Source organism: Osmerus mordax, chromosome 18 (assembly GCF_038355195.1).
Source record: "Osmerus mordax isolate fOsmMor3 chromosome 18, fOsmMor3.pri, whole genome shotgun sequence".
NCBI classification, from domain to species: Eukaryota; Metazoa; Chordata; class Actinopteri; order Osmeriformes; family Osmeridae; genus Osmerus; species Osmerus mordax.
Genome location: NC_090067.1, coordinates 3,593,203 through 3,609,801, shown reverse-complemented (window position 1 = coordinate 3,609,801; position 16,599 = coordinate 3,593,203). Strand labels below are relative to the sequence as shown.

Below are 16,599 nucleotides of genomic sequence, written 5' to 3'. Positions count from 1 at the left end.
CAGCCATCCACAAAGTTATCTAACCAGCCAGTCAGCCATCCATCCGGAAGGTTAGCTAACCAGCCAGTCCGCCAGCCAGCCAGAAAGTTAGCTAACCAGCTAGTCAGCCAGCCATCCAGAAAGTTAGCTAACCAGCCAGCCAGCCAGAAAGTTAGCTAACCAGCCAGTCAGCCAGCCATCCACAAAGTTAGCTAACCAGCCAGTCCGCCAGCCAGCCAGAAAGTTAGCTAACCAGCTAGTCAGCCAGCCAGCCAGAAAGTTAGCTAACCAGCCAGCCAGCCAGAAGGTTAGCTAACCAGCCAGCCAGCCAGAAAGTTGGCTAGCCAGCCAGCCAGCCAGAAAGTTTGTTAACCAGCCAGTCAGTCAGTCAGCCAGCCACCCTGAAAGTTAGCTAACCAGCCATCTAGCCAGACACAAAATCAACCACCCAACAAGCCATCCAGGGAAAGAGAAAGAGAGAGAGAGAAAGAGGGAGAAAGGCAGAGAGAATGGGAAAGATGGAGAGAGATAGATAGAGAGAAAGGAAGGTTGAGGGGAGAGAGGGGGAGATGTCAGGTCAGAAGTGTTCCAGCGGCAGGGGGCTCTCTTTCCTCTCCTCTGGCTCTCATTCCTCCCTCCCTCCCTCCGTCATCACCTCCTTTCCTACTTGGTGGCCTCCCACCTCCCTCCCCCCCTCCCTCCCTCCGCCACAGCTGGAGCTGGTGGGAGGGAAACAGAGAGAGAAATGGAGATATATTTCCTCTTCACCATGGAACACACTTTTTGATCTCCTCCCTCCTTTTCTGAAATGATTGGTTTTCGTTTCCACGGGAACATGTCAACGGGCTCTACATCACAGAGTCTGTGTGTGTGTGCATGTCTGGGTGTAGGTGTGTGTGTAAGTGAATTTGGATGTATGTGTGCGTTTGTGGGATTTTGAGCGAGGGTGTGCGTGTGTGTGTGTGTGAGTTTGTGTACGTGTGTGTGTGTGTGTGTGTGTGTGTGAGTGGCTGTGTGTGTGTGTGTGTGTCAGCAGCAGGTACAGTAGGCTGCCCAAGCTCTAATAAGCAATCTGAACTAGCCTGGGGCTGGTCCGCCATGCGTGCGTGTGTGTTACATGTCTTGTGTTGGGGTTGCGAATCTGTTCATGTTATTGTGAAATGCTTCCCATGGAGATGGTTAATAATACTTCTCACCCTCTCCCCCCCCCCCCGTCTTCTCCTCTCATCCTCTCGTGTCTTCTCCGCCCCCCTCCTCTTACTCCTCTTCCACTCTCCTCTCCTTCCCTCATCTCCTCCCTTTCTTCCTTCTTTCCCCTCTCCTCTTCTGTCCTGTCCTCCTCCAGACCCCCAGACCTCTCAACATCATCAAGCAGAACAATGGGGAGCAGATCATCCGCCGTCGGACCAGGAAGCGCCTCAACCCTGACCCCGCGACCTCCGACCCCGCCGCGTCCAAGCAACAGCGCGTGAGCGGCGAGGAGCGCATCAACGGGAGTCCCCTGGACCGCCGCCCCGCCTCCGACGAGCCCAGCTCCGATGGCTCCGCTCCCCCCTCCCACCACGCCACCAAATACGAGGGTTACACCCCTTCGCCGGGGTCAGGGGTCAGGGGTCAGGCCAGCCCTCGCTCCACCCACGCCTTCCTGGTCAGCCAGACCCTGGAGATCCACAAACACATGCCCCCACTACACCTGGCCCGGGCCTCCGCCAACAGCCCCGGGGAGGGCAACGGCCTGGGGGTTCAGGGGGGTCTGCCTGGGGGGGTCCCAGAGCAGAAGGGGGCTGGGTCGGAGAGGGGCAGCCCCATAGAGAAGTACATGCGGCCCGCCCTGCAATCCAGCTGTTCGCCCCCCGGATCCCCCATAGAGAAGTACCAGTTCCCCCTCTACAGCCTGCTGCCCCCGGCCCTGCACGCCGACACCGACTGGCTCAGCTTCTGGACCAAGTACAAGATGGCCGCCGCCGCCGCCCCTCCCTCCTCTTCCTCCCCTGCCGGACATCACTTCCTGTCCCTGCCCGCCATGCCCGGGTCCTGCCAAAGCTACGTGCCTTACCCCTCCTTCACCCCCACCCTCACCCCTCCACACTTCCCTCCCCCACCACCCCTCCCTCCCCCCTCCTCCTCCTCGTCCTCGTCCCCCCAGGAGAACCCCCTGGACCTCGCCATCAGGCACACCAAAGCCCCGCCCCCCGCCGTCTCTGCCCCGGAGACGGGGGAAAAGCCGGCGGCTTCTCCCGCCGCCACGGAAATGGCGGACGGGGAGGAGGAGAGGGGCGGACGGGGAGGCAGGAGGGAGACGTGCGAGCGAGGCACCCAGGACGAAGCGGCCTGGCGCTGCCTTCACTGTGCCATCCTCTTCCTCGACGAGGTCATGCACGCCTTGCACATGAGTTGCCACGGCGACGGCGCCGCGTACCAGTGCAGCATCTGTCTGCACGTGTGCGTGGATAAGTACGACTTCACCTCCCATATCCAGAGAGGCCTGCATCGCCCCGCCCCCCAGCCCATCCCCGCCCCTGACATCAGCCCCGCCCTCAGCCCTAGCCCCGCCCCACATACGAGCCCCGCCCCTAACACTAACCCCGTCCCCAACACTAGCCACACCCCCAACACTAGTCCAGCCTCTCCGATTGGCCCCGCCCCACCCTCCAGCGCCTCTCCTCCTGTCCCTCCCTCCCCTGCTGCTATGGGGTCAGCGGTCGACCAAGTGCTCAACCAGCACCCACCCGATGACATCGCCCACGAGGTCACAGGTCAAGCAGCTGATGATGTCACAGACGATGCCCTCCTGGACTGAGAGAAGGGGGCTTGGCAATGGGGGGGGGGGGGGGGGGGGGGGGCTACACAGACTGGTGTCGACCGTCCATCGCCACGACAACTAAAAACGGACTAAACAAACTAAAGAGCCCTCCTTTCCTCTCACTGCTCCAGTGGGCTATACTGAGCTCTACTGAGATCTATTGGGCTCTACTGGCCTCTGCTGAGCTCTGTTAGGCTCTACTAGCCTCAGCTGACCTCTAGTGAACTCTAGTGGCCTCTAGTGGCCTCTACTGAGCTCTACTGGGCTCTACTGGCCTCTATGGGGCACTACTGGCCTCAACTGGGCAATACCGGGCTCTAGTGGGCTCTTGTGGAATGCAATGAGGTAACGGGGGTGGTTTGGGGAAGGAATGCCCGCCATCAGAACTAGTGCCTGAGCAAGTGGGAGCATTGTGTGCTAAAATGTGTTAGCATTGGGAGCTAATACGCCTCAGCATCATCAGCTAACAAGAGTTAGCATCCGGAGCTAATACGCGTTGCCATCAGGAGCTAACACACGTTAGTAGTAGGAGCTGATGCACTTTAGCATCTTGAGCTTACATGAGTTAGCATCTTGAGCTAACAGTGAGAGACTGCTGCTCTACAGAACTGAGAGGCCCCTAAGGACCATGGTACCTGTCTGGTAGCAAATAGGAAACGATACTTATTTACTTTTATTTACTCATTTGTTTTTGTTTATTCTGAAGTGTTACCTAGTTCCAGGCAGTCTAGTAGACTCGGTACATCAGCATTAATATGTCTTGTTTCATTAAGTCCAGAGGAAACATTTTTCATAATGCTCATTCACTCTCACCTGATTGGACATTGAACTGACTCTCAAACAGACGTGCCTGTCTGGGATTGGACGGTTGGGGAATCACTGTTCACCGGTGTTGCCGTCTGATTGGTGGTTTCACCACAGTTGGGTGGAGAAAAGTGCTACGATTGGACCGTCCTCAAATCAGCGTCCTCAGGGAACACGTCTGTCTTTGCTTAGCATGTCACCATGTCCTGTGTCCTAACACGCGTGTGCTTAGCGTGTTCTAGATTGCATGTTCTATGTTCTAGGGAGAACTGTGGACACAAACTGCCTTGGTTGCTAAGATACAAACCTGACATCACTAAACAACCTTCCGGAAGGATTTAATAGAAGAAGGGGGGAAAAAAAGATATTTTTTCTAAAGCCGTTCAAAATGACAATTAATAATAATATGAGTGCCTGATATAAACAGTATATTGTACAGTGTTTTCTACCTGCTATGTTCTGTATGCAACGCTGCCATGGCAGATGACAGAGAGGAGGACAATGTTTACATTTGCAAATGTAGCAAAAACACAAGCAAAGAGTGTCTCCTGTGGGTGTCTCTCCCTCTCTCTCTCTCTCTCTCCGTCTCTCCTGCAGGTATCTATCTGTAGACCTACAAGTTCATCTTGGCTGTGTCCTGTGCAGTCATCCTGATGTGGACTTATAGATGAGAGAGTGAGGGTGAGAGAGGTGGAGAGAGAAAAGGGAGAAGGAGAGGGAGATAGAGAGAGAGAGAGAGCAGCTCCTGCTCTTCACCAGAGAGCTCAGCAGGAGTCTCCTAACACCTTTAATACTTCATTATACCCAGAGTTCATTTGATGAAATGTTATTGCTTGCACTTCAGTTATTCCGTTTGTCTTGCCAAGGAAGAGTGTCTGTGTGTGTGGAGAAAAAGAGAGTGTGTGAAGGGAGAGAGAGAGAGAAAGAAAGAGTGTGTGTGTGTGTGTATTTAGCATGTAAGGTACTTTGTCCCAAGTGTGCTCATATCTCTGTATCAAAGCATCAAAGGACACACTAAGCTGCGTGTGTATGTGTGTGTGTGTGTGTGTGTGAGAGTGTGCTTGTGTGTAAATGTGAGTGTGCATAATGTGTACATGTGTGTGTGGGTGTGTGTATATGTGGGTGCCTTAGCAGAAAGCCAGTCCACCAGTGTAAGAACACACACAGATATGGCATATGAAGACTATGTAAATGTTTTTAACCATATTGTTTAAGTCTTGTTTCTGTTTTAAACGTAGAGGAGGTTTAGGTTAACTGGTTCTTCCAACTTTTCTCTTATTATTGTGTTTTAGGTTTTACATGCAAAAAATTCAACAAAGATGGCAACGATGTCTGTTAAACATCTAAACTTGAATAATGACAATGATAATAATAATGATAATAATAATAATAATAATTAATAAAGAAATAACCAAATATCATGGGAGTGTTTTTCCTTAAGGATGGGAACAGTCTACACCAAACAACCCCCACACACACACTCACTCTCTCACACAAACACATACACACGTCACATTCACACAGTCACACACACAAATATACATGCACACACACATTCACACACGCACATACTCAGACACTCAGGCAGTCTCACTCAAGTGTGAGTGTATTGGATCAATATGAGTGTCTGAATGGCGTGTGTGTGTGTGTGTCTTCATAACATCTATAAACCCACCCACTATTCCTCCAGGTTGCTGTTCCATCAGAATGTGTTCTTTGTGCTCAATGTTCTAGTGCTCCCTCGAGGGTTCTCCAGCTTCGCTAGAACCATGAATTCAGACCCTTGCAGCCATCATTATCACAAGTCTAAGCTGCAAGGGTATGTGTGTGTGTTTAGGTGTGTGTGCTGTATGTATATGTTTACAGATGAGATGTGTTGTTATTCTGTTGATGGCACGTTGAGGTGTGTGTGTTTGCCCCTGAGTGCCAATTCCTGTGTTCCCAGAAGCCAGGACACACACACAAGTACATGCACAGTGTTTTCCAGGAGCCCCTCCAGCATCCAGCCTCCCCTTAGAGAGCCCCCCCTCCCCCCCCCCGCTGGCGGGGAAGCAGACCAGCCCGGAGCATGAACACTGTAAACCCTCTATCAGCACCGCCGGAACACATAGCACGGGTGTTCTAGAACAATCAGTAACATGTGGGTTCAGTCAGGATGCTCGGTAGTTGAACATGATCATGTTGACCGTGCTCAGACACGTCATCTTTGGCAGCATGTTGGCAGCGGAGGGCTTCCGTCATTCCCCTGACAGAAGACAGAACCAGGAATGGAGGCTGCGGTGGTGGAGGGAACAACACAAGGTCATGAGCATTTGTGACGCACATACATTTTCTTTGCATACACTTGGTGTAGATGTGGCGCATGAGAGTTCCTCGTCTCTGAGAGCTAGGGGATGTGCGTCAGGGACAATGGTATTGCTGACGGATGCAAGAGCCCATCAGAGTCTCTCATCTGAACGAGTTTCACCCGTTTCTAGAACTTCTCGAGGTCCACAAGTTCCTCCTGGGTTCTGACGGGAAGGAACAAACATACGTATATAGCTATGTATATCCCCTTCAGAACCCTTCCAAATGCGTCTTAACCCTCCATAACTCTTTAAAATTACTCATAGCTCTCCATTACCCTTCATAATGCTTCACAACCCTCCGTAACCATATGCTTTATTAACCCTTCATAATGCTTCGTAACCCTCCGTAACCATATGCTTTATTAACCCTTCATAATGCTTCGTAACCCTCCGTAACCATATGCTTTATTAACCCTTCATAATGCTTCCTCACCCTCCATATTCATCCATAACCCTCCAAAACCCTCCATGACTCACTAACCCTTCATACGCTCTATAACCCATCGTAAGCATTCACTTCTGAAAACACTGCTCACTATAAGGACCTGTTCCACTGCTCAGTGATAGGAGTGCCCCTCATAAACACACAAACACACACTCGCACTCCCTCTCCATCCCTCGTTCCAGGACGACCAGATAGCCAGCTGATAGCGCTGCATGCTAATCCTTCCCCAGCCCTATCTGACTCCTCCTCTTCCTCTCTCTCTTCCTCATTAAACACCGGACGAGCACAATAGCTTCCTTTCGCCGGCCCTTATCGTCGCGCCTGATTGCGCACCTGGAAGGGCGTTTATCTGACGAACACAGGCACGCCTCGATGACCTCACCGCGCCCCTCGTGTCGGGACTCGCGTTGTCGCCGTTTGATACCAACTCTACCTTGGCTCTGTCCTTCACTCCTCCACTCCTCACTCAAGACATTGTCTGCTCATTACAGAGACGAGGAGAGAGAGAGAGAGAGGGAGAGAGGAGAGAAAATATGGAGAAAGAGCGAGAGAGACAGGGGAGACTCAGGGGGGTATAATTCCACTGATAAGCCGGCGAAACCTCATTAGACAAAAAACGCTTCTTTGACCAAACAAAGGTAATAGAAATGTGTACCAGGGGCCAGTCTTGATTCAGACAGCCAGCCTGGGACAGGGGAGGTGACACTGAAGCCTTCATCAGCCAGACATGAGGAAGGACTCAGGACCAACCAGCAGCCGTGTCTGTCTGTGTGTGTGTGTGTGCTCAAGTGCTATTTGAATTTACAGTGTGTGTATACGTGTGTATGCATGGTTTGTGTACATCGACGAACATGTGCATGGATGACGACTGTCCAGCGGCTCTAACCCCGATAATAACAAAATGCTTCGAACGGCTGAATGACATTGGTGTGGGGGCTGCCATCAGTATGCCGACAGGAAGAACCGGTCCGCATCGGATACAGTCTCACCAGTCATCCCCCCTGCGCTCACCCATCTGGGGAACAGGGAGTCTCATGTCAGACGGCTCATCCTGGACTTCAGCCTTGAATACGATTGTCCCACAGACTCTGGTAAACAAGCTGCCGCTTCTAGGTTTGATACCATCACTTTGTAACTGGGTCCTGGACTTTTTTTGAACAAACAGGCCTCAGATTATTAGGCTCCATGGCATCTCATCTTCACCGATCATCCTTAACACCGGCTCAACCCAAGGATGTGTCCTGAGCACCCTGTTGTACACACTATTAATATTTGACTCCTGAACTAAATACACAGGCAGTCATATTGTGGGATTGATATCACACAACGACAAGTCCTTCTCCACGAGAGGTATATTTTTGATAGCTGTCGTGACCTCCCTGTTACATGGCTGAAAATGTCTGACACACTGACCAAACCATCTCAGGTGACATCTCTGTCCGTGTCATGAACAACCTGTAAACGAGCTCACAGTTGGTTAACAGCCAGACCTGGACACAAGAGGTCACACTATATCTGGAACAAATGTCAGCCTTCTGGGCACTGGCCATTGATTTGATACTATATCTGGACAAAATGTCAGCCTTCTGGACACGTTGACGTTGATCTGGTACTTGCAAGGCCAGAGGTTCAAATCCACCCCCAGCCCTCTATTTTTGCTTTTTGGATTCTGACAGAAATACTGGTTTCTGGTCTTCTGGTCAATCTTTCGGTTGTCAAACATAGAAATGACTCATCCGTAGTATTTATTTATCTCATGACACTCTGATTATCTGTTTAGCGACACTGTAAGCCACTGCAAAGCAAGACAGGTACAATTAGCTACCTGTAGCTGTATAGCTCCAGTCATAACTATAGCTAATGTTTCACTCCAAGGTAAATACTGCACAGAAAGCGCCATAATTATTGTGTTTTGTGGACAAGATCATGCTACATCTAGCCAGCACCTTGGATTTCTTGCATTATGTGTGTAAACGTTGCATTTTGTTCGATATGGTAAGACTACATTGGTAGTGTATTCCCATTCACATTAGTCACTGAGTGGACTCACGCAAACAAACCTTCCAAAAGTGAAGGTGCCTGTGGCTCAGTTAGCTAGAGCCTAGCATCTGGCATCTAAAGGATAGGGGATGGAAATCCGGATGCATGCAGAGATTTAGAATGAAAATGGGTCTTACTGCTTTTATGGTTCCTTTGTCGGCAGTTAAGTTTAACCCTCTAATATGTCCATTTTACACTATTTAGCAATTCGGAGAAGTAATCCGCCATTGCTGCTTGCAGCTATATTCATTTTTCAATGATTGTATGTTTGTATATTTCCTTTTCTACATAGTACGTTGCTAGTCTTGAGGACACATGTCGTTATCGTGTCAACATGTTCAGAATGACAAATACATGATGATGATGATGACAATATGAACGCGTGTACAGTATGTTCTTCTTGGCAATAAGAAAAGAAAAAGCACTTATGTGTTCAAAAGTACAGTATGTTGTCTCTTTCACTGGACTGCTTTGGGAACATTGTTTAAGCGTAACATTCATGCCAATCAAGCATGCTGAATTGAATTGACTGTGTGCCTGAGTGTGTGTGCGCGTTCATGAGTAAGTGTGTGAGTGTGTGTGCATGTGTCCAGTGAGACCATGTATCCAGGATGGTAGAGGAACATGTCTGATGTGGGGTCACTGCAGAGATAGACACACTACCCAGAGACCTAATGCTGTGTGTGTGTGTGTGTGTGTGCGCGCGCGCGTGTTTTACGGGTTTAGACATGACCAACCAATCAGCCATTACACGAATGATTGATCTACTTAGCCTTCTGAACATCTCCCCCCCCCTGGTGTGTGTGTGGATGTGTGTGTGTGTAGATGTGTGTGTATGTGTGTGCATGTGTCTGTGATTGGCCCAATATTTCATCTGTTCCCTACCTCACCCTCATCTCCTCCTCCTCTTTCTCCTCTCTCCCACTCTCTCCTTTCTCTCCTCTCCGGAAACCTATCCTGTTCCCTCCATCTCTACTTTTCCTCTTCCCTCCTCCCCCCCTCTCCTCCTCTCTCTCTTTCCCAGGTACCTAACATGCTCCCTTCATTTTCCTCTCTGCCTGACTTCACTCAGGATAACGAGACAGCCACTTCCTTACCCACAATGCCGCTGTTAATTCAAAGGTGGATTAATGAGTGTTTGCCAGGCAGTTGCTCCCAGGAATCCACAGCTCATCTGTCTACTGCTTCTGCCTGCCGGCTGAGTAATGGCGGCTGTCACTTCCTGGTCACACACTTCACTTCCTGCTTTTTGGGCAAGAAGCTGTAAGAAGGGAAAGTTTAGAAAAGCTAAAGGCTAGTTCTGTTCTAACCGTAACCATACTGTACCAACCCGACTGTACTAACCCTAACCTTAGTGTACTAACCGTAGTGTACTAACCCTAGTACTAATCATGCTTTACTAACTCATCAATACTAACCCTACAGTACTTCCTCTAGTGTACTATCCCCACTGTACTATCCCTAACCCCACTGTACTATCCCTAAACCTACTGTACTAAACTACAACTGTAAAGTCTTAACCTACAGCAAGCCCACTCCTCCCTGCATCACCCTCTCCTCTCCCGCCTCCCCCCCGCCCCCCCTTTGTTCACTGTCTCCGCCCCAGGCCCCCTGTCTGTGAGTATCATCTTAGAGTGCACATTTTAAACATTTATAAGACCCAGCTCATGAAAGTCAAGCAGGGCCAAAATTAGAGGGAAAATTGGATTTTCACAACAAATAAAGGAAAGGCAGATGAGTGTGTAATTTGACTTGCTAAAAGGAAATCTTGGTTTCCGACGAACATAATTATTCTTTTAATCTAGTGTGTTTTGATTGCTCTGTCAGGGTGTGTGTGTGTGTGTGTAGGTGTAAAATCCTGTCAGGGTGTGTGTGTAATATGATCTGGGTGTGTGTAAAGACCATAGTTTGTGAACGGCATCAGACCGCTAGATCCGTACAGCTGCAACACACACGCACGCAAACACACACACACACGCACACACCTGGGAACTTCTACCCGGAGAGGAGAGGGGAAGAGAGGGGAAGAGAGAGAGAGATAGGAGGGGGTGAGAGACAGAGAGAAAGAGGAGGCAGGAGAGAGTGAGAGAAGGGGGAGAGAGACAGAGAGTGAGAGAGAAAGAGAGAGAGAGAGAGAGAGAGAGAGAGGAGGGGAGAGAGAGAGGAGGGGGAGAGAGAAGAGAGAAAGTGGAGGCGCTAGAGAGTGAGAGAGGAAGACAGTGAAGAAGTCCTTGATTCGTCCTCTGTGTGTGTTCAACTGTCCGGCATAAAGAGTTCAGGGGTGAGGAGGATGACTGGGGGGGCTGCCTGAAGCAAGCTGACTGTACAAGGATGGGAGGATGGGAGGATGAAGAGCTGAGGGGATAGGAGGATGAGGGGATGGGATGATGGAGGGATGAAGAGATGGGAGGGGATGAGGAGGGGATGAGGAGGGGATGAGGAGGAGATGAGGAGAGGATGAGGATGAGGAGGGGATGAGGGGATGAGGAGGGGATGAGGAGAGGATGAGGAGGGGATGAGGAGGGGATGAGGAGAGGATGAGGAGAGGATGAGGAGGAGATGAGGAGGGGATGAGGAGGGGATGAGGAGAGGATGAGGAGGAGATGAGGAGGGGATGAGGAGGGGATGAGGAGGAGATGAGGAGAGGATGAGGAGGGGATGAGGGGATGAGGAGAGGATGAGGAGGGGATGAGGAGGGGATGAGGAGAGGATGAGGAGGAGATGAGGAGGGGATGAGGAGGGGATGAAGAGAGGATGAGAAGGGGATGAGGAGGGGATGAGGGGATGAGGAGGGGATGAGGAGAGGATGAGGAGGGGATGAGGAGGGGATGAGGAGCGAATGAGGTGCCACACTATACAGTCAAGGCAAGCAGTCTGAGAGACGTCTGAGAGAATGTGCTGATCACGCCTCTAGGGGTGTGAGCAAGTGTGTGTGTGTGTGTGTGTGTAAATGTGCGAGTTTCTGTTTATGTGTGTGTGTGTTTTTGCGTGTGTGTGTATATGTATATGTGCAGCTATGCTGTGTTTGCACTAATTTACTGCTAAACTGCTGTTTTCTATGCACTAAAGCATATTGACAAAGATCTCCTAAACATTCTTCTCCCCCACTCTTCTCTCCTTTTCCTCTCCTCCTCTGCTCTCGTCCCCTCTCATTCTTGTCTCGTCTCCTTCTCTTTTCCTCCCCTCCCCTCTCTTATCCCTCTCCTCTCCCCTCCTCACCTGTCCTCTGCTTCTCCTCTCCTCACCTGTCCTCTCCCCTCCCCTCCCCTCCTCACCTGTCCTCTCCTTCTCCTCACCTGTCCTCTCCCCTCCCCTCCTCACCTGTCCTTTCCTTCTCCTTCTCCTCTCCCCTCCTCACCTGTCCTCTCCTTCACCCTGCTCCTGTAGACTGAAAACTGAAGACTCCTGTTGAATCTGAAAAATAGAGTGTGGATGTATGCTTGTGACTGTGTGTGACTGTGTGTATACGTGAGGGTGTGTGTGTGTGTGTGTGTGACTGTGTATGTGACCGTGTGCATGTGTGTGCGTGTGTGCGAGCACATAGTGAGAGGTTTGATCAGCTCATCAGTTCTGCTACATTAATTAAACCTGCCTGCTGTTGCAGAGAGGCCGGATAAATGAATAAATAAGTGTGATTAATCTCGAAGTCTCCATCCACACGCATTCACACAGACACTCACACACACACCTTAGCCTCTTACACACATACGCATATTCTGTTATTCAATAATCAAGTTTAAGTGGTTACATAACCCCCCTACCTCTACCCCTAGCCTAAACCTCCTACACATAACACTGCCACACCCTACCCTCACGCACACTCACACAGTCCATATTCCCTCTCTGCAGTGAGGGTTTGATTGTCAATGGAAAAGTGGCGCTGACCCCTTTCGAACCCCATGTCTACTCTCTGGTGCCTCTGGAGACGGCCTCAGTCCCCAAAGCGCTCTGCAGTCCCAGAGACTTTTTCAAATAACTTTCCGACTTAGCGAGAAAATGAAATTAAGAGAGCATTCATTTTTTATGTAGTTCAGTCGAGACACTCTTGTATTGATTGAACCGTTTTGGGAACAGACTTTGTCAGAGTGCTTCTTTCTCAAGCGGAAACTCCCTGTCTTGGTACAGAGGTAGCAAAACACGAGTACATACCATAACGAGACAGGAAGCACAGGATACAAATCCCTCGCTGGACAGGAAATCTAATCAAACATAGTGTTATAGCCTTTTAAACCAAGCCACGTTCAAAAGGCTTCACAGAGAGGCCCACAGATCAGTCCTGTTCCACAATATAAACCATCAGAGAAGACAAGGTCAAATCTTGCTAAACTCAGAAAAATTGAAGAAACCTTGGTGGGAGCGATTCGTTGAGGGATCCCCTCCTCCTAAGACAGTTGGTAATGCAGAAAAATGCTGACTATTGCCGGGGATTGTAGAATGTTTTTACTTTAGAGATGACATTTTACAACTAAATAGTCCTGTAGTGATGATACAGAAGACAGGAGGAGCTGGAGATGGTGGTACACATAGCAGCTCATGATGTGTGAGTGTGTGTGTCTGGCTCTGTGAGTGCATTTAAGCCCCTGAAGGGGCAGGGATGTGAGCTGGCCCCAAGCTCAATTTGCAGGCTAAATCACTTGAATTTACCCCATCAGTGTTTGTTCAAATATATTTCTGACTGGTACAAAAGCTACCTACGCTCTGTCCAGGGCAACGTCCGAACACTGCTTCCAAAGGGAGGTGTTAGAGGGGGAGTAAACATTTAAATTAAGTAATAAAACTGATATAAACTACCACATTATTGTTATTCTCACTACAACCTTGTTGTTTTTGTAAACTAAACATAGTACACATTTCACCACACAAGATGCATTACCACGTGGGTAAATGTGAAATATTTCTATTGGTTCAATTGCCTGCACCACAAAAAAAAACTTTGGACAATTTGACTATAGCTAATTACAACACATAAACATTTTAAGATTTTTTTTTCTTTCTAGTATCCGGTAGTGCACCTGTTCAACCCAGCACCTCACAGATGGAAAGGTCCATTTTATTATTCTGTTGTAATCAACTTTGTTCCTTAGTATCATTGTAGGATGTTAATATTCTCGAAATAATTGTGATGGTATGAAGTTATATTGCAAATGGGATAAACACCATGACACGGGTGTTCTTGCCTTATGTCCTAATTTCCCTTTACTCTTGTCTTAGATCCATATCGGGGGTGGAGCGTACATATCAGCAGGGATCTGGAGCTTGATCAGAGGAGCAAAAAAGGAGTCTGGGTTCTGCAAGAACCTTGCTGTAGCCATCTGGGAGTCAGAGGTCCTGCAGAACCGATCCACTGAGGGGAAGGTATGCAACAGGTTTAAAGGCCAAGGAGCTGTTGCCAAACCTCTCCTTACGCCTGAAAAATATCAAGCAGTTAAAGGTTGGTATTTTATTTCTGTGCCCAAACTTTTGCATACAGTTCTATTTACCTGTTCAATTTATACATATTGGGTCGAACGCTCCATGTCCAAAAGTCTCATGTGACATTGTTTCTCTATGTTCTCTATGTATATTTTCAACGACAGACTCATTCAAGAGCTGGCTGCAGGAAAAAGGTGTCCCGGAGCCAGAGGTGGCTGTTTGCCGCCCTAACCCTAACCCTAACATTGGGCAGTATTTTTCAGAGAAGATCATGCACATTCAAGTCGATAAAAAAAAATCTAATTTAATACATTTACTTGTTGCTTCTATTTCAATATTATGTTAAATTTCTATAATTAAGGTGTAGGTTGCAGTATACAAAGATGTGTGTGTGTGTGTGTCTTAGGTCAGTGTGGTATGTAGTATATGTATTGACTATAATTCCAGGTTCCACTAATTGAAATGAGTTTAATCAAGTGAAATTCCCACTGGAGTGTTTCAGGCACCATTGTGAACAAAAAAATGTTTTTCCTCAGATAAAACCAATACACCTAACTCCAAATTCCCCTAGGGAACACCATTTGGTCTGTGTTATCAACACAGTAGGCTAGGCTACATAATTTACCCATGGATGAAATGGTACACTAAACCAGAGAATACATGTAGCTACACATAAAAACACTTTTTTTTGCTGACTCCCTGACGGCCCGACCCCTTGCAAAATGACGATCGAACAAGCTCCGGAAAAATGTCTATCTAGCATCTTGAAGGCTTCGTCGGAAATGGAGAACAATTAGAGCACAATAGTAACATTGATTATCACCTATAAACATTTAATTAATTGTGATTATGCACAATTATGAACATTGCCGCAGGATTTTTATAACAGACTCATCTACAATCAACTGAAGGAGAGAGAGAAATGTTAGGAACACCGTTGACTTGTAAAACCCGCTCAACAGTCATTCCAGAACCACGCCACCAATAAACTGCTGGATGAACCGTAAACAACCACACAGCCCTACTGCATGAGTTCGACAATGTTTCAGAGCAATGGTCCTCAGCCCCTAACATCTAACAGCTAAAACCCCTGTCGTGCATGTTTGAGATATTTCCCTGCTCCAATTCAATTCGATTCGTTCAAATGAATGGATTGTGCAGCGTTTGCTACAGACCATTCATTTAGAATCAGGTGTGTCGGAGCAGGGAAACATCTCAAACCTACAGGACAGTGGTCCATGAGGACCAGGGTCGAAGACCACTGCTGTAGAGTGCGGCGCTCCTCCAGACACGGAGCGGGAACGCACGTTTTCCTCCAGCGTGTGCTTGACTAGCAGACGTAGCAGCGTGGCCTGGTCCTGCAGCCCCGGGAGAGGAAGTGTCTGGCTGACAGACCCAGGGGGGACTGTCTGGGGCTAGACGGACAGCAGGACGGACAGCAGGACGGACAGCAGGACGGACAGCAGGACGGACAGCAGGACGGACAGCAGGACGGACAGCAGGACGGACAGCAGCCTTCGCGGTGGTGATGCAGCTTCCTCATCGGGCTCATCCTGGGTTCCTGGTGAAGAGCTCGTCGCTCTGGATAGAAGAGAAGACTCGTGTTTGAGGGAGATGATGTGTTAGTGTGGAGGAGCACGGGGCATTTGTCTTTCTAACCCAGTAATTGTTTTATTTCATGCTGCATGTAATTTATGAAAGCAGGGTATGTATCAGAATGTTTCATTTCTGATTATAGTCAATACATATTAACATATAATTTACTAGCATCCATTAAGAATGACCATTAGATTGTGACAAACTACATAGATCCTTAATATAAATATGACTTAAGGGTCAAAACACATTAACCCTATGCTTGGATGTCCCTAACCAAACAGACTACATATATCTTATGAGTCTGTTCAGATAGGGATGTAAACTGCAACTTAACTGTCTGGCAGTGATTTCTAGTTCTTATTATACATATGTTAATTCTATTAACATTTCAGATGACAACACCTGATTTATTTATCCCTGGTTATTAAGTATTTATTCACTTCACTTACATGCCATGTAACACTGGGTTACAAGTGCACAATTCTACAATATTTCAGTGGTTAGAAATACACAACACACACAGACTTACTCCCCCCCCCACACACACAAGCCCCCTACACACACACACACACACACACACGCACACACACGCACACACACACACACACACATACACACACACACACACACACACACACACACACACACACACACGTGTCAGGCCTCTGACCAGCTCTTCCTGTTCCCTGAAGAAGACAGTGCTGTGCAGCACCTGCAGCTATGCTGAATAATGGACGGAGGGATGAGAAAGAGGTGAAGAACACGGTTGCCGGCTCCCCAGTTACTCTTTCACCCTCCCTCCCTCCCTCCCTCCCTCCCTCCCTCCCTCCCTCCCTCCCTCCCTCCCTCCCTCCCTCCCTCCCTCCCTCCCTCCCTCCCTCCCTCCCTCCCTCCCTCCCTCCCTCCCTCCCTCCCCTCTCTCGACTGGTTATGCTCCTCTGATAGCGTCCCTACTGGAGCTTTGCTGTCTCTCTTACTCCCTCTCCTCTCTCTTCTCTCTTGGTAGTTATAGTGCCAGACAGCCCATCATCTAAAGAGTGCTTAGTTGCCATGGCTACGGGCCAGTGATGTGATATGAATGAACTATTGTCACGTCTCACCTCAGAAGCAAGGGAGACGGCAGGTAGAGAGGAGGCGAGAAGTGAAAGGAAAAAGAAAGATCAATGAGA

At 48.8% G+C, this 16,599-nt stretch overlaps 1 protein-coding gene across 1 annotated transcript in view; it reads left to right on the top strand.

Moving 5' to 3' along the window:
* Positions 1-2,786, top strand: part of trps1 (trichorhinophalangeal syndrome I) — a 30,683-nt gene extending 27,897 nt beyond the window's left edge. The window contains 1 exon segment of the mRNA XM_067256248.1: positions 1,325-2,786. Within this exon segment, the coding sequence (XP_067112349.1) occupies positions 1,325-2,779 (1,455 nt within the window). The 3' untranslated portion in view covers positions 2,780-2,786.
* The last annotated feature ends 13,813 nt before the right edge of the window (positions 2,787-16,599 follow it).